General features: G+C 40.4%; 1 protein-coding gene across 1 annotated transcript in view; it reads right to left on the reverse strand.

Moving 5' to 3' along the window:
* Window positions 1-25,959, reverse strand: part of DGKH (diacylglycerol kinase eta) — a 263,958-nt gene that overhangs the window by 83,562 nt on the left and 154,437 nt on the right. The window contains 2 exon segments of the mRNA XM_038385138.2: window positions 1,516-1,648; window positions 1,982-2,086. Coding sequence (XP_038241066.2) covers window positions 1,516-1,648; window positions 1,982-2,086 — 238 coding nt within the window.

The following is a 25,959-nucleotide window of genomic DNA, read 5'->3' on the forward strand; positions in this document are numbered from 1 at the left end:
CCCTGAACACCACTTCATACTCAGTAATGTACCCAAGTTAGACAAATTGAAGATGAGACTGAACCCTGCAAGCAGGCCTGGGACTCACCAGCCCCCTTCCCTCAGCCAGTCCTACTCTTTCCCTGATAGGCCCAAACTGCTCCAGAAATGACTTCTCCCCTCTCCTTAGCTCCCAGGGAAGGGCATCTCACTCCCTATTGGGTGCCGAGCAGACTCTGAGTCTGCCCTTGGCTCCCCTTTCCTACCAGTGACAGTGTGCTTCTCGCTGAGCTACCAGCTCACAGAGCCCCAAGAATCTAGGGAATCCCCTTGGGGTTTACATATATATTCATATCAATGACCTTGGACAGTTTCACCCCACTGGATGCCTTCAGATGGTGAATAATAAAGGACAGGGACCTGACACTGGATTTAGCACAGTTTACCAGCTATATAACACTGAGTACAGATAACAGGAACAGAATTCTATAGGTAGTTAGGTAACATACAATTTAAAATCTATTTCTGTATAATATACTGTGTAATAATTGATTACCATATTTACATTATTATGCAGCAGCAAGAGTTTGCTGGGCAGTTAACTATTTTGTAATTACAGGTCTAACCATTATTATAAAGAGTATTTAGAACACAGTTTTCTTCCCAGTGAAAAAGCATTACCAAAACGCGTGTGTAAATGTCATATATATTCCATAAGAATACATGACACTTAATTTATTGCCACATTCCAGGAAACAAGGTAGACATGTCACTGATTTTCACAGAAGTTACAGTGGAAAGTCAATAAATGATAAAATAAAACTGAATATTTTCAAGGTTATTATATAAATGTGCCTGTACTAGATAATTCCTGCACTCTAGTTTAACAGTGAACCTTTGGACCCATTCCCATTTTTTACTTATGTTATTAGCTCTTTAATTATCAAATTATGAAAAACATGTAAATGATTTTTTATCTATTATATGACCAGTGAAGAAGCACATTTTACCCTCCCTGCCTGTACTACAATATCAGTCAGCAGCAAGAGAGCAGCAAATCAGACAAAAACTGGGAAGAAATAAGGTCACGGATCCAACTAAGGAGTTAACTGATGTTCCAGATTTTTGCCGATGAGAGACTAACAATCTTTCTATTTTTTCCGCTTTTCTTTTAAAGGAATGCTATATCAATTCTGAAAATGGAGGAAAGAAAATGTTGCACTTTTGCTCCACATCATTTTGAAGTGCAAATCAAAGTAATCTCATCTTCTCTCAAAAACCTTCCACTCAGGCAAGCACATACACAAAAAAAAAGGTATTTGTAGCAGGAGGAACCTTTTATTTTGACATGAACTAGAAAATAACATCCAGAGTGTGAAGAATGCATGTCATATTGTTATCATTTATTCTAAGCAACAGAAATTTCTATAGCAATGGGTAGGTTTCTTCTTACTCCATAGCATTTTCAGGACTTAGACTTGGACTTAATTTTTATTAGCTTATGGGACATTGTAAGGAAAAATATGTTGACTTTACCTTCACAAGACAGGCCATGAGAAGTAACTCCAGAGAGGCTTTCTCTGCACACATTACAGAAGGTAGGTCGGGCATGGGAGCAGGCGTACCAGTTATGCATCCCTGAGAAATGTTCCACATTAAACTGTGCGGTCTAGTAAAGGAGAAGTTAAGACAAATTTGCAAGTACAGAACACGGCTACAGAAACTGAAAGTACTTAGGAGTTCCATATTTATGCTGGAAAATTCAATGTGAAGAAGTAAAGGAGACTAAAAGCTCTCTCAAAACTTCAGAACAAGAGCATAGTAGCATGAATTGTACTGGTAAAATAAAGGTTTAACACGAAACTAAATTTTAACCTTGGCAGGTTTTTCACACTCCACAAGACTGTACGTCTTGGGTTCTGTGTACTGTAGAGCTTGGTATATTAAATCAATATTTATCCTGAAAGAAGAACAACATGCACTGAAAGGGATATTATCTTACCTCATAATGTTCTCTAGACTGTACAGACTTCAGTGAGCTGATCCAGTCCTCCATCTCTTTTCTGTTCTCAGCACATAATATTAGCCTCCGGAATGGAGTGATTATCTGAAAAAGACTTCTCAATGTAATGATTCTGAATTTCATAGATAGGAGAGATCATTACAGAATGTAACATCTGACAAGCCAATTTTTTCTCTCTGATAATGCAAGTGAAATGCACACCCTAAATCTATATGATAATGGAAACCTTGAATATCAATGAGTTGTGGTTTTTTTTTAAATCACTGTCTTAAAATGATAAAGTGAACTTTTCTCATTTTAAATTCCCAGGATTTGTATTAGGCTTTCATATGGGCTTTAAAAAAATGTATTAATTATGTCTCTTTTTCAGCTCTTTATCCATATGTAAATGTAAAACTCCCTGCAAAGGTCAAAAATTGCTAATAAATCTTTCCATAAATTATTTTAAAGAGATGTCAGTTCTGTTTCATAACAACATTATAGCAACTGCAAAGTCTATAATTACTCTAGGTGAAGACAAATCACACTGATACACAAAAGCCGGAGATTCGTAAACATTCTGCACATTTCTCATTCCGACATTGGTGATGACATTGTATTTACATAATTGTGGTAATCAAATATAAAAACTTGATTTATGAGTTAATTTAGGAATACACCAACACAAGCTGTATAATCAAAAGAGACAGAGCAAAAACCAAACAGTTCAAACCCTATGCAATGGTGCCTATGCAGAGCTCCAGTGCGCTCTTGGAACAAGTTGATGTTGTGCAGGGTTCAGTAGTCTGGATTTAGATCTTAGACACTGTATTCATCTTGAAATCTGAAGACTGCTGAATCTTGGAGATTCAGAGTAAAGGTGTTTTTTTTCCCCCACTAGTAGATAAACAATTAAAAATAGCAGTAAGGCACCAAAAACTATCAGCTAACTCCCACAGAAATTATTTTGAGCACCGCACTAAAATAGATATTGTAGTTGCTTTGAGAACGACGAAGGAATTTAAAATAAAAATCTAAGTAGCCAAAGGAAGAGTCATTTGCTTCTTCTGCAAAAATTAAAAAATAAAACTAAAACCTTGTTCAGTCTGAACATGCATTTCATTGTCCATATTGCCTACATTTGGAAATTATCTAAGTAAAGTAAAGGCATAAACCACAGGAAAACTTAATTTTCTCTCAAGGTGTTATAATGTTCTTGTAACATTTACAATACATACATTATTAGTAAGTAATTATTTACAACCGTTTTTACTCACCCGGTCACCATGAGATAGCCTCCGCTCCTGGTTTGTGCTATGCAGTTCTTCATTAAACTGAACTGCACTTTAATATATCTGACAAGCAACCTAACTGAAATACAGAAGACTACAAGTCACATGGAAGAGCAGCACAAACCTTTAAGCTTTTTTTTCTTTTTAAATATACAAGCTGCGCATGAAACTGAAGGACTCCACTCTGTTTTCTATTTCCTTCAGTCTTCCCCACCCTTTTTTTTTTTTATAAGGTTTATTAACATCTGTACACTTCTCTTCCTGAATAAGAGTTAATGCAAAGAGCAATGCTTCTCTCATTAGTTAGGAGCTAAATGGATGCTTTATTACTTCAAAATGTTTTTCTATGACAGCTCATCAAATGAAGCACAAAAAAGCCATTAAACCATAATAAAACCCTGGTTCCAATAACAAGTACCAGGTTTCATTGAACTCATAGATATTATTTGTACAAATACTTCCCTCAGTCTTTATTTCCCAATATACTGTATGATATCATAATAAAGATACTCTTTTATAGCTTTAAAGTAAGGACAAGGCTGCCTTGGTCACACAGTTAGGTCAGAGCATTTCATGTTAATTCCTGCCTTCTGACTACCAACAGACAGTGTAATAAAACACATTTAATCCAAAAATACATTTAACTACCTTTGCTCCTTAAAGTTCCTCTTTCAAAACTCTTGATAATCTTTCCAAAAAAATACAGATAAAATATATACATCACTGATCTTTTATCTTTAGTAATATCATTCACATAGAATCCCTTAATTGAAAGGGACAAAAAGTCTCTTTGCCAAAATAACTCATGTATAACCATATTAGATATTCCTATAACAATACCTTTTTATTTAATATTTGTTCAAATAAGTTACAGCAAGCTGTAGTAGAGTCATTAAATTATACAATTGATGGCTACATATGAATGTTAGATAAATTATTATTAGAGCTATTAAAATAAACACACTGGAAAGTTGGAAGAGCCCCACATATTTGTAGATACAGGACGTAAAAGGCTATGAAGACTAATCTACTTATATTCTTTCTGCTTCACACACTTCCAACAACAAGCTTCAAGGAACAGTCAGTCTGGTTATTGTAAGGGAGCCTGACATACAAAACAAACAGACAACCTGATGTTATATGAAATAAAAATACCTATGCTGGAATAACATTAAGTTTCTGACCTCCAACTAAGAGAAGCAATGAAGCTATGAATTCAGGTTCTCTCTATCCTTAAGGGGTTTCCTGAGTTGAGAATGATCTTGGGTACCATACAATACCCCATCCTTCTCTTCTCCATTTATACTAAGGGCCCCTCTATATGGGAATATTCACAAAAGGTAAGCTGAATCGACTATATTTGACTAAATTTAAAGTGCATCTGTGTGGATGCTTTAATTCAGAAATAAAGTGCTCTTAGTTCACTTTAAAGTATACATACAAATACGTTATCTCATCAATGGCTTTTTTCCAATGGTATTGCACTGCAACATCTTATTTAGTTTCCTTTCTATTATTACTCAATCCTTACTCCACACATGGGCTCCCCTATCCAATTTGTATTTGTATGTTTTTTCTCTTCTCCCTGGAATTGGAAGAGAAAAGGTACCGAAAACAGCAACAAAAATTATTAGGGACATGGAACAGCCTCCATAGGAGGAGAGAGAGATTCACAGACTTTAAGGCCAAGAGGAGCCATCATGATCATCTAGTCTGACTTCCATACTGCCAGCCGCAGAACCTTGCCCACCCACTCCTTTAATAGACCCATAACCTCTGGCTGAATTACTGAAGTCCTCAAATCATGATTTAAACACTTCAAGTTACAGAGATTCCGACATTTACGCTAATTTAAAACAGCAAGTGACGTGTGACCCATGCTGCAGAGGAAGGCAAAAACCCCCAGGGTCTCTGCCAATCTGAGCTGGGGGAAAATTCCTTCCCAACTCCAAACATGATCAGTTGGACACAGAGCATGTCAGCAAGACCAACCACTCAGACACCTGGGAAAGAATTCTCTGTAGTCATTCAGAGCCCACCCCAGCTCTGTCCTATCTCCAGCCACTCGGGATATTTGCTACTAGCAGTCGCAGGTGGGCCATATACCATTGTAGTCTCACCATACCATCCCTTCATAAACTTATCAAGCTCAGTCTTAAAGCAAGTTAGGTTTTTTGCCCCCACTGCTTCCCTTAGATAGCTGTTCCAAAACTTCACTCCTCTGACAGTGAGAGCCCTTCGTCTAATTTCAAGCCTAAAATTGTTGATGGCCACTTTACATCCATATGTCAGCATTGGCACTTAGCTTAAATAACTCCTCTCCCTCCCTGTTTTTTATCCCTTTGATGTATTTATAGAGAGCAATCATATTTACCCTCAGCCCTCATTTAGTTAGACTAAACAACCCAAGCTCTTTGACTCTCTTCTCCATTGCTCTGATCATCCTTGTAGCCCTTCTCTGCACCTGTTCCAGTTCAAATTCATCTTTCTTAGACATTAGCCTTTTTCATAGCTGCATCATATTGGCTGCTCCTAGTCATCGTGCCATCAACCAATACACCCAGGTCTTTCTCCTTCTCCAAAAATTCTTAAGCAAAGTAAGCAGTCATGGGATAAAAGGGAAGGTTCTCTCATGAATTGGTAACTGGTTAAAAGATAGGAAACAAAGGATAGGAATAAATGCTCAGTTTTCAGAATGGAAAGAGGTAAATAGCAGTGTCCCCGAGCGGTCTTTATTGGGACCAGTCCTATTCAACATATTCAGAAATGATCTGGAAAAAGGGGTAAACAGTGAGGTGGCAAAATTTACAGATGATACAAAACTACTCAAGATAGTTAAGTCCCAGGCAGACTGCGAAGAGCTACAAAAGGATCTCTCAAAACTGGGTGACTGGGCAACAAAACGGCAGATGAAATTCAATGTTAATAAATACAAAGTAATACACATTGGAAAACATAATCCCAACTATACATATAAAATGATGGGATGTAAATTAGCTGTTACCACTCAAGAAAGAGATCTTGGAGTCATTGTGGATAATTCTCTGAAAACATCCACGCAATGGACAGCGGCAGTCAAAAAAGCAAACAGAATGTTGGGAATCATTGAGAAAGGGATAGGTAATAATCATACTGGTTCTATATAAAACCATGGTAAGCCCACATTCTGAATACTGCATTCAGATGTGGCCGCCCCATTTCAAAAAAGACATATTGGAATTGGAAAAGGTTCAGAAAAGGGCAACAAAAATGATTAGGGGTATGGAACAGCTTCCTTCGGAGGAGCAATTCATAAGACTGGGACTTTTCAGCTTGGAAAAGAGACTACTAAGGGGGAGGATCTGATTGAGGTCTATAAAATCATGACTGGTGTGGAGAAAGTAAATAAGAAAGTGTTATTACTCCTTCTCATAACACAAGAACTAGGGGTCACCAAATGAAATTATTATACAGCAGGTTTAAAACAAACAAAAGGAAGTATTTTTTCACACAATGCACAGTCAGTCTGTGGAACTCTTTGCCAGAGGATGTTGTGAAGGTCAAGACTATAACAGGGTTCAAAAAATAATGAAATAAGTTCAGGGGGGATAGGTTCATCAATGGCTACTAGCCAGTATGGGCAGGGACGGTGCCCCTAGACTCTGTTTGCCAGAAGCTAGGAATGGGTGACAAGGGATGGATCACTTGACGATTACCTGTTCTGTTCATTCTCTCTGGGGCACCTGGCATCAGCCACTGTTGGAAGACAGGATATCGGGATAGATGGACCTTTGGTCTGACCCAGTATGGCCATTCTTATGTTCTTGATGTTAGTCCCTAAGTGCATGGCCTTCCACTTTGCACTATTAAATTTCATCCCATTCATTACTCCAGTTTTCAAAATTGTCCAAGATCTTCCTGAATGATATTCCGTTCCTCCTCCATATTGGCAACACTTCTCAATTTTGTGTCATCCACAAATTTTGTTAGCACACTACCACTTTTTGTACCCAGGTCAGTAATGTAAATGTTAAATGAGATTAAGAGGAACGATCCTGGAAGAACTCCACTAGTAACCTCCCTACAGCCTGACAGTTTCACTTCCAGTATGACCTGTTGTAGTCTCCCCTTTTACCAGGTCCTTAGCCACCTTTCATATCTCTTATTAATCCGCATCTTCTCTAATTTAACTAATAATTTCCCATGTGGAACTGTATCAAATGCCTTACTGAAATCTACTGAGTTCCCTTTGTCTAAAAAATCAACTATCTTCTCAGAGAAAAAGATCAAGTTTGTCTGGCACAATCCACTTTTATAAAACCATGTTATATTTTATCCCAATTACTGTTTGCCTCTATGTCCTTAATTACTTTCTCTTTCAAAATTTCTTTCAAGATCTCAATATGATTGAGGTCAAACAGGCCTGTTGTTTCCTGAACCACTTTTTTCCCCTTTCTTAAAAATAGGTACTAAATAGGTACAACCCCTGACTTATTGGATTCATTAAAAATCCTTGCTATTGGACTTGCAATTTCATGTGACAGTTCCTTTAGTATTCTTGGATGGAGATTATCTGGGGTCCCATAGTCCCATGAAGCTGTTTGAATTTGACTTCCACCTTGGATGTGATAATTTCTACTTGCATATCCTCACTTTCTTTCCTGCCACTATCCCTAAACTCCTCATTACCCTTATTAAAAACTGAGGTAAAATATTCATTTAGGTGTTGGGCCATGGCTAGATTATCTTTAATCCCATCTTCAATGTTTAGTAGTCCATCTTCTTCTTTCCTTGTTTTCTTTTTAGTTATATGGCTATAGAACCTTTTACCATTGGTTTTAACTTCCTTTGCAAGGTCCAACTCTGCTTGGCTTTTGGAAGTTCTCACTTTTTTTCCTACACTTTCTGTCCTCCAAAAGGTAGCTCTCCTTGCTAATCCGTCCCATCTTCCATGCCTTATAGGTTTTCTGGGACTGTTCAGTTTTAAAAAGAAATGACTGGGGATATGACATAGATCTATAAAATCATGAATGGTACAGAGAAAGTGAATAAGGAAGTGTTATTTACCCCTTCACATAACACATGAACAAGGGGTCACCCAATGAAATTAATAGGCAGCGGGTTTAAAACAAAAGGAAGTACTTCTTCACATAACACACCTGGGTAACTCATTGTTGGGTTGTTGTGAAGGCCAAAAGTATAAATGGGTTAAAAAAAATTAGATAAGTTCACAAAGGATAGGTCCAGCAATGGCTATTAGACACAATGGTCAGGGACACAATCCCATTCTCTGGGTGTTCCTAAACCTCTGACTGCCAGAAGCTGCGACTTGATAAATTTCACTGAAGCATCCGGCACTGGCCACTGTGGGAAGACAGTATACTGGGTTAGATAGACCATTGGTATGATCCTGTGTGGCCATTCTAACACTGGCAAGGTCTGTCCTCAGATGTTTCTAGTATATCTCAATTTTTGTGTCATCTACATATTTCTTCCTCTTTCTAGATTATTAATGAAAATATTAAACAACATGATCTCCCATAGCAATCAATGTAGTACCCCCACTTACAATTATCTGTATGGCATACAATATGCTAGATGCTTTACAGAAAAGTAAAAAAAAACTAGGTCCCAAGCTGGAAGAGCTTGCAATTCAAAGACAGAGAGAAAGAGGAAGAATTCTCACAGAAAACACTGAAAGAGGAGTTGAAAATGTAGGGTCAGAACCAGGAAAGCACTAGCTCTCTGAAGACTAGGAGACATTTAAGAGGTACAAGTGTTCAACCACATCAAAGGCAGCAGACAGGTCAAGAATGATGAAGATGGAGAAAAGGCCTTGGATAAATTTTACTCTCCCTTTTTATCCCCCTTCAGGTGAAAATGTTTCTATGCTCCCCCTATCATCTCCATCCATGAGGTTATCGCAAATCAGAAGGCGAAAAAAAAGCTCTTGCGATGACATGTTTTCCAAGCTCATGCAGTCCTCCTGCACTGATAGAGCAGCTGAATGCATGGAGGCATTCAGTGGCAGAGTCCAGGAAAGCGTGATGAGAAGAGGCAGGATGCAACGATGAGGCTAATGGGGGAGCAAACAGACATGCTCAGCTGTCTGGTGGAGCTGCAGGAAAGCCAATAAGAGCATAGACCACCGCTGCATCCACTGTACAACCACCTGCCCCTTCTCCCCAAGTTCCATATCCTCTTCACCCAGACGCCCAAGAACGTGGGGGGGGGCACCCAGCCACTCCATTCCAGAGGATGACCCAAGCAACAGAAGGCTGCCATTCAGACAGTTTTGATTTGTAGTGTGGCTACAATAAGCAATATGCCCATGTCCTTCCCTCCTCCCCTAGCCCACCCAGGCTACCTTATTAGTTATTTCCCCAATTTTTTTAATTAATAAAGAAAGAATGCATGGTTTCAAAACAATAGTGACTTGTTTTCCTTTGCCAGCTGTGATCGAAGGGGAGAGAGTCGTTGGCTTACAGGAAATTAAAATCAACGAAAGGGGTAGGTTTGCATCAAGCAGACACACACACAACTGTCACACAATAGCCTGAGCAGTCATGAAACTGGTTTTCAAAGCGTCTCTGATGCGCAGCGCGCCAACCTGTGCTCTTCTAATCGAGGTGTCTGGCTGTTCAAAATTGGCAGCCAGGCAATTTGCCTCAACTCCCCACCCCGCCATAAACATCTCTCCCTTATTCTCACAGATATTATGGAGCACACAGCAAGCAGCAATAACAATGGGAATATTGGTTGCGCTGAGGTCTAACCAAGTCAGCAAACAGCGCCAGCGAGCTTTTAAACATCCAAAGGCACATTCTACCACCATTCTGCACTTGCTCAGCCTACAGTTGAACTGCTTCTTACTACGGTCCAGGCTGCCTATGTATGGCTTCATGACCCATGGGAACAAGGGGTAGGCTGGGTCTCCAAGGATAACTATTGGCATTTCAACATCCCCAACAATAATTTTCTAGGTCTAGGAAATAAGTCCCTTCTTGCAGCTGCTCAAACAGCCCAGAGTTCCTAAAGATGTGAGCGTCATGCACCTTTCCCGGCCATCCCACGTTGATTTCGGTGAAACGTCCCTTGTGATCCACCAGTGCTTGCAGCACCATTGAGAAGTACACCTTGCGGTTTATGTACTGGTTGGCAAGGTGGTCCGGTGCCAAGATAGGGATATGTGCTCCATCTATCACCCCACCACAGTTAGGGAAACCCATTGCAGCAAAGCCATTCACTATGACCTGCACATTTCCCAGAGTCACTACCCTTGATAGTAGATCAGTGATTGCATTGGCTACTTGAATCACAGCAGTCCCCACAACAGATTTGCCCACTCCAAATTGATTCCTGACTGACCGGTAGCAGTCAGGCGTTGCAAGCTTCCACAGGGTTATCGCCACTCACTTCTCAACTGTCAGGGCAGCTCTTATCTTGGTATTCCTGAGCTTCAGGGTGGGGAATAGCAACTCACAGAGTTCCAGGAAAGTGGCCTTACACATGCAAAAGTTTTGCAGCCACTGGGAATCATCCCATACCTGCAAGACTATGCGATCCCACCTGTCTGTGCTTGTTTGCCGGGCCCAGAATCAGCTTTCCACTGTATCAACCAGCCCCACTGCCACCATGATGTCCCAATTGTCACATCCCATGCTTTCAGGGACGTCTGTGTCCATGTCCTCCTCACAGTCGTCCTCGTGCTGCCGTCTCTTAGCCAGGTTCTGCACATACTGCAGTATAATGTGCAAGGTGTTTACAATGCTCACAACAGCAGTGGTGAGCTGAGCAGGCTCCATGCTTGCTGTGCTATGGCGTCTGCATAGGTAACCCAGGAAAAAAGGTGTGAAATAATTGTCTGCAGTTGCTTTCACGGAGGGAGGGGTAGAAGACTGACGACATGTACCCAAAACCACCCACAACAATGTTTTTGCCCCATCAGGCATTGGGAGCTTAAACCAGCACTCCAATGGGCAGTGGAGACTCCGCTCCATGAGTCGATGCTAGCCATGGTAGTGAGGATGCACTTCGCCGACTTAATGCGCTTAGTGGGGACATACACAATCGACTGTATAAAATCAATCTCTAAAAATCGACTTCTATAAAATAGACCTAATTTTGTAGTGTAGACATACCCTGTAGGGTAAGTAACTGTTCTTTCCTCTGGATGACTGTCCACCCAGATTCCACTCTGGTGACCAAAAAACAGTTATCCTGGTGCTAGGACCGGTCGGGAATTTTTAGACAAAACTTTTTTCCATCGGAAAACAATGATTTGTCAAAACAAACTATTTGAAGGGAATGGTTGGTTCCAATTAATTTCCCATTTTGAAAAAATATTGAAAAAAAGTTGAGATTGTTAAAATGTCTTGTTTTGAAATTTATATTTATTAAAGGTTAAAAAAAGATTTTTTTAAGATGTAAAAGGTCAAATTGAAAACAAAACATTTTGAAAGTATTAAAATAAAGCATTTTGATTGACCCAATCCCTTTGGGGGGGGGTCTGAAAAAGTTGGAGTTGTTTTTTTTGTCCCAATTTGGGATGAGAAAAATTCTGAAATCTTGAAAAATTCTTGCAGGACAAGAAAGCCATTTCCCACCCAGCTCTAGCAGATGCCCAGTTGAGGAGTGACTGTACAGCAGCTCTATCAAAACTACCATCCACCCTGGAAATTTCTGCCAGCAATCGAAGGTTAATTAAAGTTGTGAATCAAAGTCCATGTTGCTATTCTACATATCTCCAGTATGGGGATGTTACCTAAGGAGGTCACAGAGGCTGCCTGAGCCTTCGTGGAATGAGCTCTCACCTATCCAAGTGGATTGTTCTTAACCAAAATATAACAAGTCCTGACAAAGTCCAAGACCCACTTAACCTCTGTGATGATACAGATTGCTTCTTAACCCTTTCATAAAATGCCACAAAAGAGACTTGGTGTACATGTGAATGGCTTGGTCCTAGCCAAATAAAATGACAATGTTTTTGGGGCATCCAGTGTGTGAAGTTTCAATTCACCTGGGATAGAATGAGATTTATGGAAGGAAACCGGGAGGTGATCAGACTGATTGAAGTGGAAGTCGGAAACCACCCTAGACAGAAATTTCAAATGAGGTATGAAAGTGACTCTGTCCTTGTGAAAGATAATGTAAAGGGAGGTACCAGGAGGGCCTGGCTGTCTTACGTCTTCCTACCTGATGTAAAGACTCTAAAAAGACTGTCTTCATCAACAGGTGGTAAACAAAACAGATAATAGTGGCTCAATGGGGAGCTCATCAGTCCAGTTCACATTAAGTTAAAGTTAAAGAATGCAAGGGGTTCCTAGACCAGTGAGAAAACCCTTTGTGAGCCCTTTGAGGAATCTCACCACTATGGGGTGTGAAAAGACAGTGTAGCCTTGTATAAGAGGATGGTTCACAGAAATTGCTGTCAAGTGTACCTGTATTAAGCTAAGGGACAGACCTGATTGTTTCAGATAAAGTAAATAGTCCAGTATAACTAGAATCAAGATTACCACCTGCAAACGCTGATGCTGCGCTGGCTAGACAGAAAACCTTTAACATTTGGAATTGTATGTCAGTTTGGTCAAGGATTTCCTGCTTTGAAGCAAGATGAATTGAACTGCAGCATAGCAAATCTTTCTACAGACATCAGCAAGCCAGCATCCATGCTCTGTCAGGTTCAGGGATGATGAATCCAGGTGCAGGATCTGGCCATAGTTCTGCAAGATGGGTTGCCATATTGATATGTTCATGAGGTCTGAATACCAAAACTGCCTGGCTGATGGGGATATCATGACCTGCATCCTGCTTCAGTTTCCTCAAAACCCTGGATACCTGTGGAAAGGTGTACATCAGACCAGGAGCCCAAGTGATAAGAAAGGCATCCAAGAGGGATCCCAGACTCACATCTCCTCTGGAGCAGAACCTCTGGCATTAGTTAATGTGACAGGTCACAAAAGGGTCTAACTACGGGAAACCCCATCTGCAAAAGATGCACAGGAGAATTGATTTCTTGAGGGACCACTTGTGTTATAAAGAGGACAATGATCAACTGTTCTCCATTCTCACTTAAGGTAGGACAAGAAGTAAGGGGCTTAATATGCATCAAGGGAGATTTAGGTTTGATATTAGAAAAAACTTTCCGACTATACGGGGAGTTAAGCTCTGTGACATGCTTCCAAGGGAGGTTGTGGGATCCCAGTTATTGGAGGTTTTTAAGAACAGGTTGGACAAACACCTGTCAGGGATGGTCTAGGTTTAGTTGGTCCTGTCTCAGTGCAGGGGGCTGGACCTGATGACTTCTTGAGGTCCCTTCCAGCCCTTATCCAGCTATTCATCCAAAAATTCTTTTTGTCTCCCTGGAGAATCCAGTTTGAACTATTATAGGTGAACCTCTCCAGGGAGTGGCTTCAAAGGAGCTAATAACCAAAAAATTACATTAGCATCCCTCTCCTCCTAGAGGAGTTACATATAATTCCACAATACCACATACACAACTGCATTTTTAATATAATGGACACAAAAGGTATTAAACTCATTCAATAGGTTTAACTTAATTCCAAGGTTTGCCTAGGATATTGCAGGATTTTCTCAGTCTATCATACTGTGCATTTTTACAGAGGCACAATCTTGCCCTGACCTCAGCTGGGTCCTGCAATGAGAGCCCTAAATTGCATTATTCACAATAAATTTGTGAGTGATGGTAACATTATAATTTTAACACATATTGGAAAGGGATGAGGGCAGATTAGGGAGGGGAGTTAAGAAAATCTAAAGAGACTATAAAATATGGTTTCATTTTTTAAAAAAATCTCATGATTTTTTGGGGTCTGACTCATATTTCTTGTATTTTTAGGATAGGCAATACTGCATTTGACTTGGAACATTGTGACGGGTGTTTCAGGGTGCCACGTGAACTGTGGGACTGCTGAGCCTTCTGTTCCACCAATATGGGCTCCCTCTCACACTGTGATGCTGTTGCTAAGCCACAAACCTTCATCAGGAACTGTACTTACACAGACATCCACAGGCAGGGACACACCTAACTAAGTTACATGCTTCTCTCAGCCACTCATGAACAAACTAAATAGAGGCTCCAGCCAATTCCCCCCAGCTTCCCAGCATTGTACTCCAAAACTGTACCGTCTTGCACGAGTCAGAAGCCTCACCAGTGTAAGTTCATTATGTTCGCCACTTCTACAAAGAAAAGTGGACATACACCAGCCTTTGTAACCTAAGCACGTTTCCCAAGCACTTCAACCAAAACACACTGTTTTAGGTAAAACAGATATATTAACTACAGAAAGAGAAGTGATTATAACTAATAAGCATAGAAATGAAAGTCAGTTACCTAAAAAATAAAATAAATTTGTGGTCTAAGTTCTATAAACTAAACAGAATTTGAATCAAGCAGTGTCTCAGCCTGATAGATAGTACAAGCAAGTTATAGATCTTAAATACACAGTCTGGAACTCTCCATCTCAGGACCACCTTCCCAGTTCAAAATCTTTGTCCTCCAGACATGTTTCTAGGTGTTGAGTTGTGGGGGGAGTGAGGCTAAGTGGTGATGTCACTTCCCCTCTTTTATAGTTTCTTCCAGCTTGCTGGAAAGATCTATGCCTGTGACCCCATTGGTCAAGCATTCTCCATTGTCTACGTGCTCTTTCTGAGAAGTCTCCATTGTATACAGAACCTGGCATAGTTGTTGGGTGTGTGGGCCATCAGCGCATCTGGCTCCTCCATTGTTGTACCTGAAAGGCTGGTTGTGGATGTTCCCAACCTCACAACATATTTCAGTATCACATATAGTAAAATTTTGTATCTTCACATACAATGATAGCACATACAATCCAACAGGATATTAATGTTCAACAGATCAAGACTGTCAAGATTCCTTCCCCACTCTGAACTCTAGGGTACAGATGTGGGGACCTGCATGAAAGACCCTCTAAGCTTATTCTTACCGGCTTAGGTTAAAAACTTCCCCAAGGTACAAACTTTGCCTTGGCCTTGAACAGTATGCCGCTACCACCAAGCATTTTAAACAAAGAATAGGAAAAGAGACCACTTGGAGACGTCTTCCCCCAAAATATTCCCCCCAAGCCCTGCATCCCCTTTCCTGGGGAAGGCTTGATAATAATCCTCACCAATTGGTACAGGTGAACACAGACCCAAACCCTTGGATCTTATGAACAATGAAAAATAAATCAGGTTCTTAAAAGAAGAATTTTATTTAAAGAAAAGGTAAAAGAATTACCTCTGTAAAATCAGGATGGTAAATACTTTACAGGGTAATCAGATTCAAAACATAGAGAATCTCTCGAGGCAAAACCTTAAGTTACAAAAAGACACAAAATCAGGAATAGCACAGCTTATTTTACAAGCCATTTAACAAAAGAAAATCCAATGCATTTTCTAGCTAGATTACTTACTAACTTTATAGGAGTTGTAAAGCTTGCATTCCTGATCTGTTCCCGGCAAAAGCATCACACAGACAGACATTTGTCCTCCCGCCCCCTCCAGATTTGAAAGTATCTCGTCCCATCATTGGTCATTTTTGGTCAGGTGCCAGCTAGGTTACCTTAGCTTCTTAACCCTTTACAGGTGAAAGGGTTTTGCCTCTGGCCAGGAGGGATTTTATAGCACTGTATACAGAAAGGTGGTTACCCTTCCCTTTATATTTATGACAAAGACTTTTAAAAATTATACCTCACAAGGCATACTTTGTACAAAACATATCATTATTATATGGCAGTGGTGAATATGGGGGTGTTCCAGGTGTGCCACAGACATTCTGTAATATTATAGGTCACAAATATTTTAAACAGATAGCAACTAACAACAGAGAGGTAGGTGAACAGCACATGTGGAACTTGAACTGAAAGTTGGAACAACCCTGGATGTCCTTAAATAGTTTTGCCTTTATAAAAAGGCTAGAGAAAAATTTTTGTAGTGTCTGCAACGTACCGCACCCAATAAAAGCATACCTATTGTATTAACTGGTAATATTCACAAACAACATAAAAGCACATTTACACACACAAAAATGTTCAGAAGCAGATTCCTTTTAAAGAACCTAGAGCTCAAAAAAAGCACACTAAGAATCTCAGTTACTGCACAGGGTAAGTAACCTTCTCTTTATCTTTGAGGAGTGTCACTGTGGGTGTTCCACTTTAGGCAACTGTACAGCAGTTCCTGTCAGTGGAAGGAATGGGCTTCAAAGTTGTAGTCATGGTGGGTGATCAGATAGTAAGTCCAAATGGAGCATCTGATGATGAATGCTGCTCTAATGCATAATGTTGTATGAATGTACAAGTTGACACCCAGGTTGCTGCTTTGCAGATGTCCATTGTGATGTTGCACTCCATATGTTTTATGAAAATATGTTTATAAGTGTAAATATGATGTAACTGGAATATGCTTCATGCAAAAGATCTCTTGTAAGGTATCATTACAAAGCTTATAATCTTCTGAGTGTTCATCCGATTTGTATGAATGTATCATTCTTGTATCTAAAACTAGAAATATGAAGTATTACTCTGAGGTCCTATTGTAATTATGCAAAGTGTGGGCCATTAATGGTGGCTTAGGATCTTGATGGCTCCCATTAACTGGAACAATTGGTTGTAAATGGCTCTGTTTACTTGTAAGCCTTCCTGTATAGGGGGTGCCAGCCAGTGAGTAATGAAGTCTCACAGGACATGTGAGCATGTCACATGATACTGGAATCCATCTTAAACCTGGTGCTTTTCCATTTAGAAGGAAGATTGGGAACCCAGAGAGAGATAAAAGATTCCTGCCTTGTAGGATAAAGGATTTCTTCCTGCCAAAGATATAATAGGGGATGGTACAGAACAAAGAAGGCTGCAGTCATGAGAAATCCCCTAGTTACCACCTGAGCTGGAACTAAAAAGAACTGTATCAGGGGAAAGAATTGGACCCAGACTAAGAAGGAGTCTAATCTCTAAAAGAAGACTATTGGAACATCTCTGAGGGTGAGATTTTACCTGTAATCAGTTTCTTAAATATATTAGGCTTAAACTTGCATGTTTTGTTTTATTTTGCTTGGTAACTTACTTTGTTCTGTCTGGTATTACTTGAACCATTTAAATCCTACTTTTTATACTTAATAAAATCACTTTTGTTTATTAATTAACCCAGAGTAAGTGATTAATACCTGGGGAGCAAACAGCTGTGCATATCTCTCTATCAGTGTTATAGAGGGCGGACAATTCATGAGTTTCCCCTGTATAAGCTTTACACAGAGTAAAACAGATTTATTTGGGGTTTGGATCCCCTTAGGAGCTGGGTGTCTGGGTGCTGGAGAGAGGTGACCTGCTGAGCAGTTTTTGGTTAAAGTCTGCAGCTTTGGGGACATGGTTCAGACCTGCGTCTGTGTTACAGCAAACTAGCATGTGTGGCTCAACAAGGCAGGGTTCTGGAGTCCCAAGTCATCAGGGAAAATGGGCTCAGAGGTAATTTCTGCACATCAGGTGACAGTCTCAAGGGGATCTCTGTGATGAACCCGTCACATCCATGGTGGGGACACTGTTAAGGAAGGTTATTGAAGCAGATAGAGCGCCGGTGGAGTGTGTGTGGGTCCCCGCTGGGGGTTGAAGCCGTTGTTGACGATACAAAAGTCAATGCATCCAGAGATCCATTTAGTCTTTGTTTAGATATGGTGCCTCCTTTTGAGCATGCTGTGACAGAGAGGAATGATTCTGGTGATTTTCAGAAAGCCTTTGTTCTCTCAATGTAAAAGATCAGCTTCCTTTTTACATCCAGGGTTTGGAGTACTGCTTCTTGTTTATTCCCACAGGGTTTCAGGAAGAACGATGGGAGATGAATGGGTTGTTTCAGATGGAATGAGGCGGCAACCTTAGTTAAAAACTTGGGATGCAGTCTTAAGGTAATTTTATTTGTGAAGAATATTGTGTATGGTAAGTATGCCATTAGAGCTCCTAGGTCCCCCACCAATTTGGCAGATGTGATGGCGACAAGGAAGGCCACCTTAGTTGAAAGGTGAAGTAGTGAACATGTCACTAGTGGTTCAAACAGTCATCTGATAAGGCCCATAACAGTACATTAAGTTCCCATGATGGAGTAGGGGTTTGTATTTTGGGGTAGATATTATGAAGGCTCTTAAGAAAATGCTTGGTGGCTGAGTGAGCGGAAATCAATAATTCATCCACCTTATGGTGGAAAGCTGTGACAGCTGCAAGGTATACTCTGACAGAACTCATGAAGAGACCTGATTTTTTATGTTCCAATATATAGACCAGTATCAGAAGAAGAGGAGAGTAGACTGCGTGATTTATTTATTTTTGCCCCATATAGTGAATGGCCTCCTGTCAGGGCTAATTCCCCACTTTGGTACTTCGAGTGCAGAAGGTGGGGGCCACAAGGATTATAAAAATTAATACTGGCCTGTCAAGGTTCCTTCCCCACTCTGAACTCTAGGGTACAGATGTGGGGACCTGCATGAAAACACCCTAAGCTTATTTTTACCAGCTTAGGTTAAAACTTCCCCAAGGTACAAACTATTTTCCTTTTCCCCTTGGACTTTATTGCTGCCACCACCAAGTGTCTAACAGATATATAACTGGGAAAGAGCCTACTTGGAAACATCTTTCCCCAAATCCTCCCCAAACCCTACACCCCCTTTCCTGGGGAAGGCTTGATAAAAATCCTCACCAATTTGCATAGGTGAACACAGACCCAAACCCTTGGATCTTAAGAACAATGAAAAAGCAATCAGGTTCTTAACAGAAAAATGTTAATTGAAGAAAAAGTAAAAGAAAAACCTCTGTAAAATCAGGAAGGGAAATACTTTACAGAGTAGTCAGATTCAAAACACGGAGAATCCCTCTAGGCAAAACCTTAATTTACAAAAAGACACAAAAACAGGAATATCCATTCCATTCAGCCCAGCTATTTTATCAGCCATTTGAACAAAACAGAATCTAACGCATATCTAGCTAGATTACTTACTAAGTTCTAAGACACCATTCCTGTTCTGTTCCCGGCAAAAGCATCACACAGACAGAGAGAGCCTTTGTTTCTCCCCCGCTCCAGCTTTGAAAATATCTTGTCTCCTCATTGGTCATTTGGTCAGGTGCCAGTGAGGTTATCCTAGCTTCTTAACCCTTTATAGGTGAAAGGGTTTTTCCTCTGGCCAGGAGAGATTTTAAAGGTGTTTACCCTTCCCTTTATATTTGTGATGTGGCCACTCCAGGCTTGTATTAAACTCCCAAAGTTACAGCTTTTCTCTGACCTTGGATTGGTAGATGCTGCCACCACCCAAGTGCAGAATCCCTTTGAGAGCTCAGGAAGGCACACTTGGGAATTCCTTCCTGTGGGGTACCCACAAGCCCTTTCACACACACACACTCTCTGGGGAAGAGCTCAGAGGGAAAAAAAATGGAAATCAGCTGTTGCCATCAGCTAATTGTAAACAACGTTCACAAATCTCTTAAGACACAAAGATCCAATTCAGTTCTTAAAAAAGGTAAATTTTATTAATTAAAAAAAAAGAACATACATCTGGGAACTCAGGCTATTGCTAGATTTTAAAAGAGCAACTACAAGGATTAAGCACCAAGAATAGCTTTCTTGAGGTCCAGCTTAAAGGTTACAAGCAAAACAAAAACGCCTGGGATTAGCACAGAGGAATCCACAAGCCATAACGAAACAAAAGGAATAAATTGCGTCTTCGTAGACATTTCCTTATCTACTTACATATCTGGGGTTTTAAATGGAGTAGTTTCTAGGTATATACTGATGATTTTTTCATACCTGGCCAAAGCTTCTTATAGCATAGCTGCTGCCCTGTCCGCCTCTCCCTGGGAGAACAACAGACAGACAAAAGGGGAGTGTCTTTTTTCCATTTTAAAAAGTTCTAGTCTTCCCATTGGCTCTTTTGGCCAGGTGCCCACTCACTTCCTTTTACATATGCATAGCAGTTAGACTTTTTAACCCTTTACAGGTAGAGCAATTAGAGAACAGCTACTAAGAGGGATTTTATAGCTACTGGCTGGCTGGGTGTCCATAAAAGGGTGCTACTCCCCTCCCTTCATTTATCACACCTCCATTTGTGTAGTTATGTATGTCGAGTAGTTGGTCTACAACCATTTAACAGAATGTCCCTTACTTCCTCTGAGCAGGTAATTTCAGCTTCTCAGAGCCATGGAATAGCCACGCCTTGAGGTGGAGTCTTGTCAGGTTCAGATAGTGAACCTGGCCAGCATCTTGTGAGAGGACATGAGGTAGAAGAGGAAGAGTGTGTGGTGGACACACAGCCATCTTTAGGAGGTAAAGGAACCATGGTTTGCCAGGGCCACGTGGGGGCTATCAAGATGACTTTGGAATCGTCCATTCTGATTTTGTGTATGATTCATGATAGAAGCGGGGTCATTGGGAAGGCACACAATAGGGGTGCATCCCATTTGATGAGAAAGGCATCACCCAGAGAATGGGGACCCAATCCTGCTCTGGAGCAGAACTGTGGACATTTGGCTTTTTGTGTTGTCCTGAGGAGCTCTACAGTTGGGAACCCCTATGGTTTGAATATATTCTGTAGTACTCAAGGGTCCATTTCCCACTCGTGATCCTGGGAGAATTTTCTGCTTAGCGATCTGCAGTGGTGTTCTGGCATCTTGGTAGGTAGAAGGCTGAGATGTCGATGTTGTGGCTGATGCACCAGGTCCAAAGTAGCATGGCTTCCATTCATAGGTAGCGTGAACATGTCCCCCCCCTTACTGGTTTATTGAGAGCTAGTAACGTTATATAACATTGTATAACATGCAAGTAATGTTGTCTGTGAGGATTTTTATGGTTTTGTTCTCGATCAGAGGTTGGAAATTGGAGCATGTATTATGAACCATCTATAGCCCCAGTAGGTTTATATATAAGAGGAATTCCGATGGGGACCACCAGCCTTGGATAGTACGAGTCTGCACTTGTGCCCCCCAACCTAATAGGGAAGTGCCTAGTGATCATCACCGTTGGAGGGTTCTGTAAAAAGGGGACTCCTGCACAAACCTTGTTTGGTTGTGTCCACCACTATAGGAGTCTTTTACTTTGTTCGGCATCATAAGGCATTTGTTTATGCTGAGTCTGTGCGGAATGTAGACTGTTCAGAGCCAGGCCTACAGGCATTGCACGTGCAGTCTGGAGTATTTGACGATGAACGTCGTTGTGGACATGTGGCCCAACAGTTGTAAGCAAGCCCTGGCCAATGTCTGCGGACTCTCTGATGTTGTGGAGATCAGACTGAGTGAAGCTGTGAACTGTTGTCAGGGCAGAAAGGTCGTAGCCTCCAGAAAATTAAGGTAGGTTTTAATGAACTCCATTTTCTGCACAGGTGCTAATGTTGATTTTTGTGCATTTATTTGTAGGCCTAGACATGTGAAAAGAGCTACTGTATTTTGAGCAGCTTCAAGTGCCCCTTCTTGAATCAATGCTTTCAGTAAACAATTGTTCAAATAGGGGAATATTATGATCCCTTGTCTGTGGAGGTGAGCTGCTACCACTGCGAAGACTTTCGAAAATACCCATCGGGCAATGGAGAGTCCAAAGGGAAGTATTTTGTACTGAAAGTGGTCTGCTCTTAGAACAAACCCAAGGAACCTCCTCTGTGAGGGATGTATGGTTATATGAAAATGTGTGTCCTGGAGATCGAGGGCTGAGAACCAGTCCCCTCTTTCCAGTGCTGGAATTATAGTTGCTCATGTGAGCATCCTAAAGCATTGGATCTTCAGAAATTTGTTGAGTTTTTGTAAGTCGAAACTAGGCCTCCATCCAGTTTTTTTCTGGGTTAGGAAGTATTATGAATAGAATCCCTTCCCTCTGTGTTGCGTTGGTACTGATTCTGCTACACCTAGGTGTATAGCTGGTTTACCTCCTGTCATAGCAGATGTTCGTGAGCGGGGTCCCTGAAGAGGGAGAGGGAGGGAAGGAGAGTGGATAGGAGGCTGCTGTAGGAGACTGTTGTCCGGGGAAGTCCGTGATTTGGGCTCGGATGCTGGGCACAGAGATTTCTCCATCATAAGGAGTTTCAACTGCAAGTCTCTCGTCTTCCTGGTGCAGGCTTTCAGATTATGGCAATTTGAGCACTTCTGTGGGATGTGTGACTCACCAAGGCAACAGACACACTGAGTGCCCATCAGAGACTGGAATAGAGTCTGCACGTAAGGCAGAGTTTAAAACCTGGGGAGCTGGGCATGCCCCTCAGAGAAGGCTTTTTTCCCCAGAAGGGAGAACAACTACTCTACTCTAAAGGGTCACTAACAATTGAAATTTAATTTCCTAATATGAGAGCATTTTTTAATAAAAGGGAAGTAAACAGAGAAGGAAAGTTAACTATAAGCTATCAACAATTAACTTTTAATTGAATAACTATGCTATTTAGGTTGAGTACTGAGGCACTGCTAAGTGCTCCGACTCAAGCAAGGCAGTAGAGAAGGAAGTCGGGGGGGCGGGGGAAGGAAAGAGAAGGGAGGTTGTTTGCACCATGCTTTATAACTGCCTGAGGCACTGTGAGGCAGAGACCGTGCATATGCGACCCAACCAGGCATTGCTACTACAAATCTCTGATTACAAGCGCAGGGCACATGATTATCTTAAACAGCGCACCCAGAGGAATACTTCTCAAAGAAGAATATTTTAGTTCATGCCTACAGGGTCCACATGGGGTAGTTACAGTGCAGCACTTTGGTGCATACTACTATTAAAATCCCTGTAGTTAGAACTTTTGTGCAGTTTAGACATGCCCTAAGTTATTCATAGGATTGTTTTTGGCATCCAGAAGATTCTTTCTGTGTTGACAGATAAAGAGGCGCCTCTTTGGAAGAGATTGTTTTTCCAGTATATTAACTTCTGCTTTATTTCAGTATCTCACTTGTAAAACCATTTTTCATCATCAGTAACACAATATTTGGTAGACCAAATTCTGGGGATGCACATTAGTCAGAAGTCTGCAATCTATTCTCGCATCTGTTTCTTGGCTCTTTGGGAATTATGAAGCACAAATCAATTATAATTTCATGCTTTCTGAAGTACTGCTTAAATTCATTCCTTTTCTGTACCTATTTCATTCAATCTCTTTTTTCTTGTTCTCCTCTGTCCCCCATCCCTCATTCTCCAAAACAAATCATTCAACTTTTATCATTCTGCCAGGCATTCCTTGAAAACTCTTCCTTTACCCATCTCCTAATTATCTATTCTATTATCTATTCCTTTACCCATCTCCTAATTTCTCCTCCTCCAAATATAACTTTACCTGGTAATCCATCTTAATTATCAATAATCCCCACTTTTGGCTAGCATCTTGTATTTGACTGGACTTAAATCCTGCTCCCACTGAAGTCAATGGTAGATTTTCTATTTACCTTCAATGAGAGCAGAGTCACACCCTTTGAATGCTCACCTAGGTCGAAGAATGCTCACCTAGGTTTGTAACAATGTATGGCACTGAATATATGATTTTGAAAATAGCAATATTGCAGTGCATTTTTCAGCTTTTCATAGCAACATTTTCTAATGACTCATATGTACTTTAATACAATGACCTATTTCTTAGCAAGAAAATAAAGCACACATACCAAAAAGGCACAGTAGTTATCCCCATCTTTTGTTAAGTATACTCAAGTCATGAATTCAATAAACTAATAGCATCACCCTTCACCATATTAGTATTTGGGATACAGGTGGTCTCTGATGCGTCAGCGGCTTAGCCAGTAAACAAAAACAAAACATCTCAAGACACTGTAAGCCTGGGCAAGAAAATGATTGATATCGAGTTTCTCTCAATCCCCAGTGAAGCCAATGAAAGAGGAATCTACTCAGTATCACTTAGGAGAAACTTAACAACTCACAGGATCATATGTCCTGTCTATATTTAGTAGAATTATGATGCAAGATCTTGTAGTTCTCTCAGTCTCATTTGACAGTTGCTAGGCTGGGAATATGCATTTCCTCGATAACAGAATTTCACCGGTCACTAAAAAGTGTCACTTCAAAAATGCAATCAGTAAATACAGGTAGGAAAAAAAACTATCGCCTTCCTACAAATATTTATTTTCTTCTTATATGTTATACACACATTAGTTGTTATACATACTGTATTGTATTTTTTAAGATATAATTATTTCTATAATGCCATGACATGTGTCTGATAATTTATAGACAAAAAGCTTTACAAATAAGTTATAAATGTATTAAAAACGAAGAAACTCTGTCTCTCTTTTTTAAGGAAACACTTTAGACCATTAAACAGTTTTATGCATTGTGAAAGGATGATTACCAGCCTATTTAAATTGAGATGAAGAATGTAGTTTGTATTAGATGTTGATTCATAAAATCCAATTTTGTAGCTATGTCAGAGTTTTATGAGACTTGAATATGTAGTAAAAACAATAGTGCAGGTCCACTTTCTGATCTTGCTGTATTATTTACCATCCTGCAAAAGGATCAGTGTAGTGCTATAAGGGTCTGCCTTAATGAATCCCTTTGCAGGGTCAGGGTCTTATTTACAGTCAAGAACAAGCAAAATAAAAATGACATAGGAATTGCCTTGCTAAAATGTACAAATAGAATAGATCCGCTAATGCAACATCCTGTCTCCAGCAATGTCCAATTGCTAAAATAAGAAAATAATTCCTTCAGATGAAAGGATAAAAGCATGATAATGAACCTAACTATGTGATTTACAAGGAACGGAGATTTCTTCTTGATATAAACTGGGATTGAGTTTATGACACAAAGAATGAGACAGAAGGAGAGAGAGATTTACCCTGAGCCACTATTTACATCTGTCACAAACCAACAATTTTCTGGATATCATCTTATTCCTTGAACATCTCCTCTGTTCAGGTCTAAAGCTCTATTTCTGATCTTATATTGCCCATCCTTTTAAAAGTGATGAACTTGTCACAGAATTACAGGCTTCTGTCTCCCAGCTCTCTTGGGCAAAGACCCACATCTCTCCCCTCCTGACTGGGGATTTTAAGGCTGCATAACTCCCTGGATTACACTGTGATATTCCCAGCCAGAAAAGACAGCCTAAAAAAAGGCCAGCATCTATACTTTGTTTTCTCTCTGAGAGTTATGATCAGTATATTGTCCACAGTTATAAGTTACCATGCAATTTCCTTCTAAGCAAGCATATTTATTCTGAAGGTAAAAGCATTACAGAGAAAACACATTAAAACAATAAAAGAACCTACATCTATACTAAGCATCTTACCAGAGGTTACCCCCACCTCTAACCTGGGGCTCTGGTAGGTTTTAGTCCTTCAAAACTCATAACTGGGTTTTCTCCGTGGTTACAAGTTATCTATCTTAGATTCACAACCAGAACAAAGGCTGGGAAGATCTGCCATTCATTTATATAGCTCAGGCCTTTGATCTTGGCCTTCTGTAGCAGGCAATCAGTAGGTAATGACCTTCTCCTGAGGGGGATGCTTCAAAAAGCGGGATTTTACATATTCGGAGTAGGGAAATTTGTAATAACCTCTCCCTAGGGATTCCTCAGGAATCCACTTTAATTATTCCAAAAGTCCATACTTGTCTGGTACATTTTCAATATTGTCTTTCAAACTCCTATACACTTCTCAGGTCTCATCGATGGCACATCTCCCCACTAGGGAAGCTGTATGCAAATCCAGCCCATCTTAATGCATAAACTTAATATGATAAGGTCTTCCA

The sequence above is a fragment of the Dermochelys coriacea genome, chromosome 1, assembly GCF_009764565.3.
Source record: "Dermochelys coriacea isolate rDerCor1 chromosome 1, rDerCor1.pri.v4, whole genome shotgun sequence".
In the NCBI taxonomy this organism is placed as follows: Eukaryota; Metazoa; Chordata; order Testudines; family Dermochelyidae; genus Dermochelys; species Dermochelys coriacea.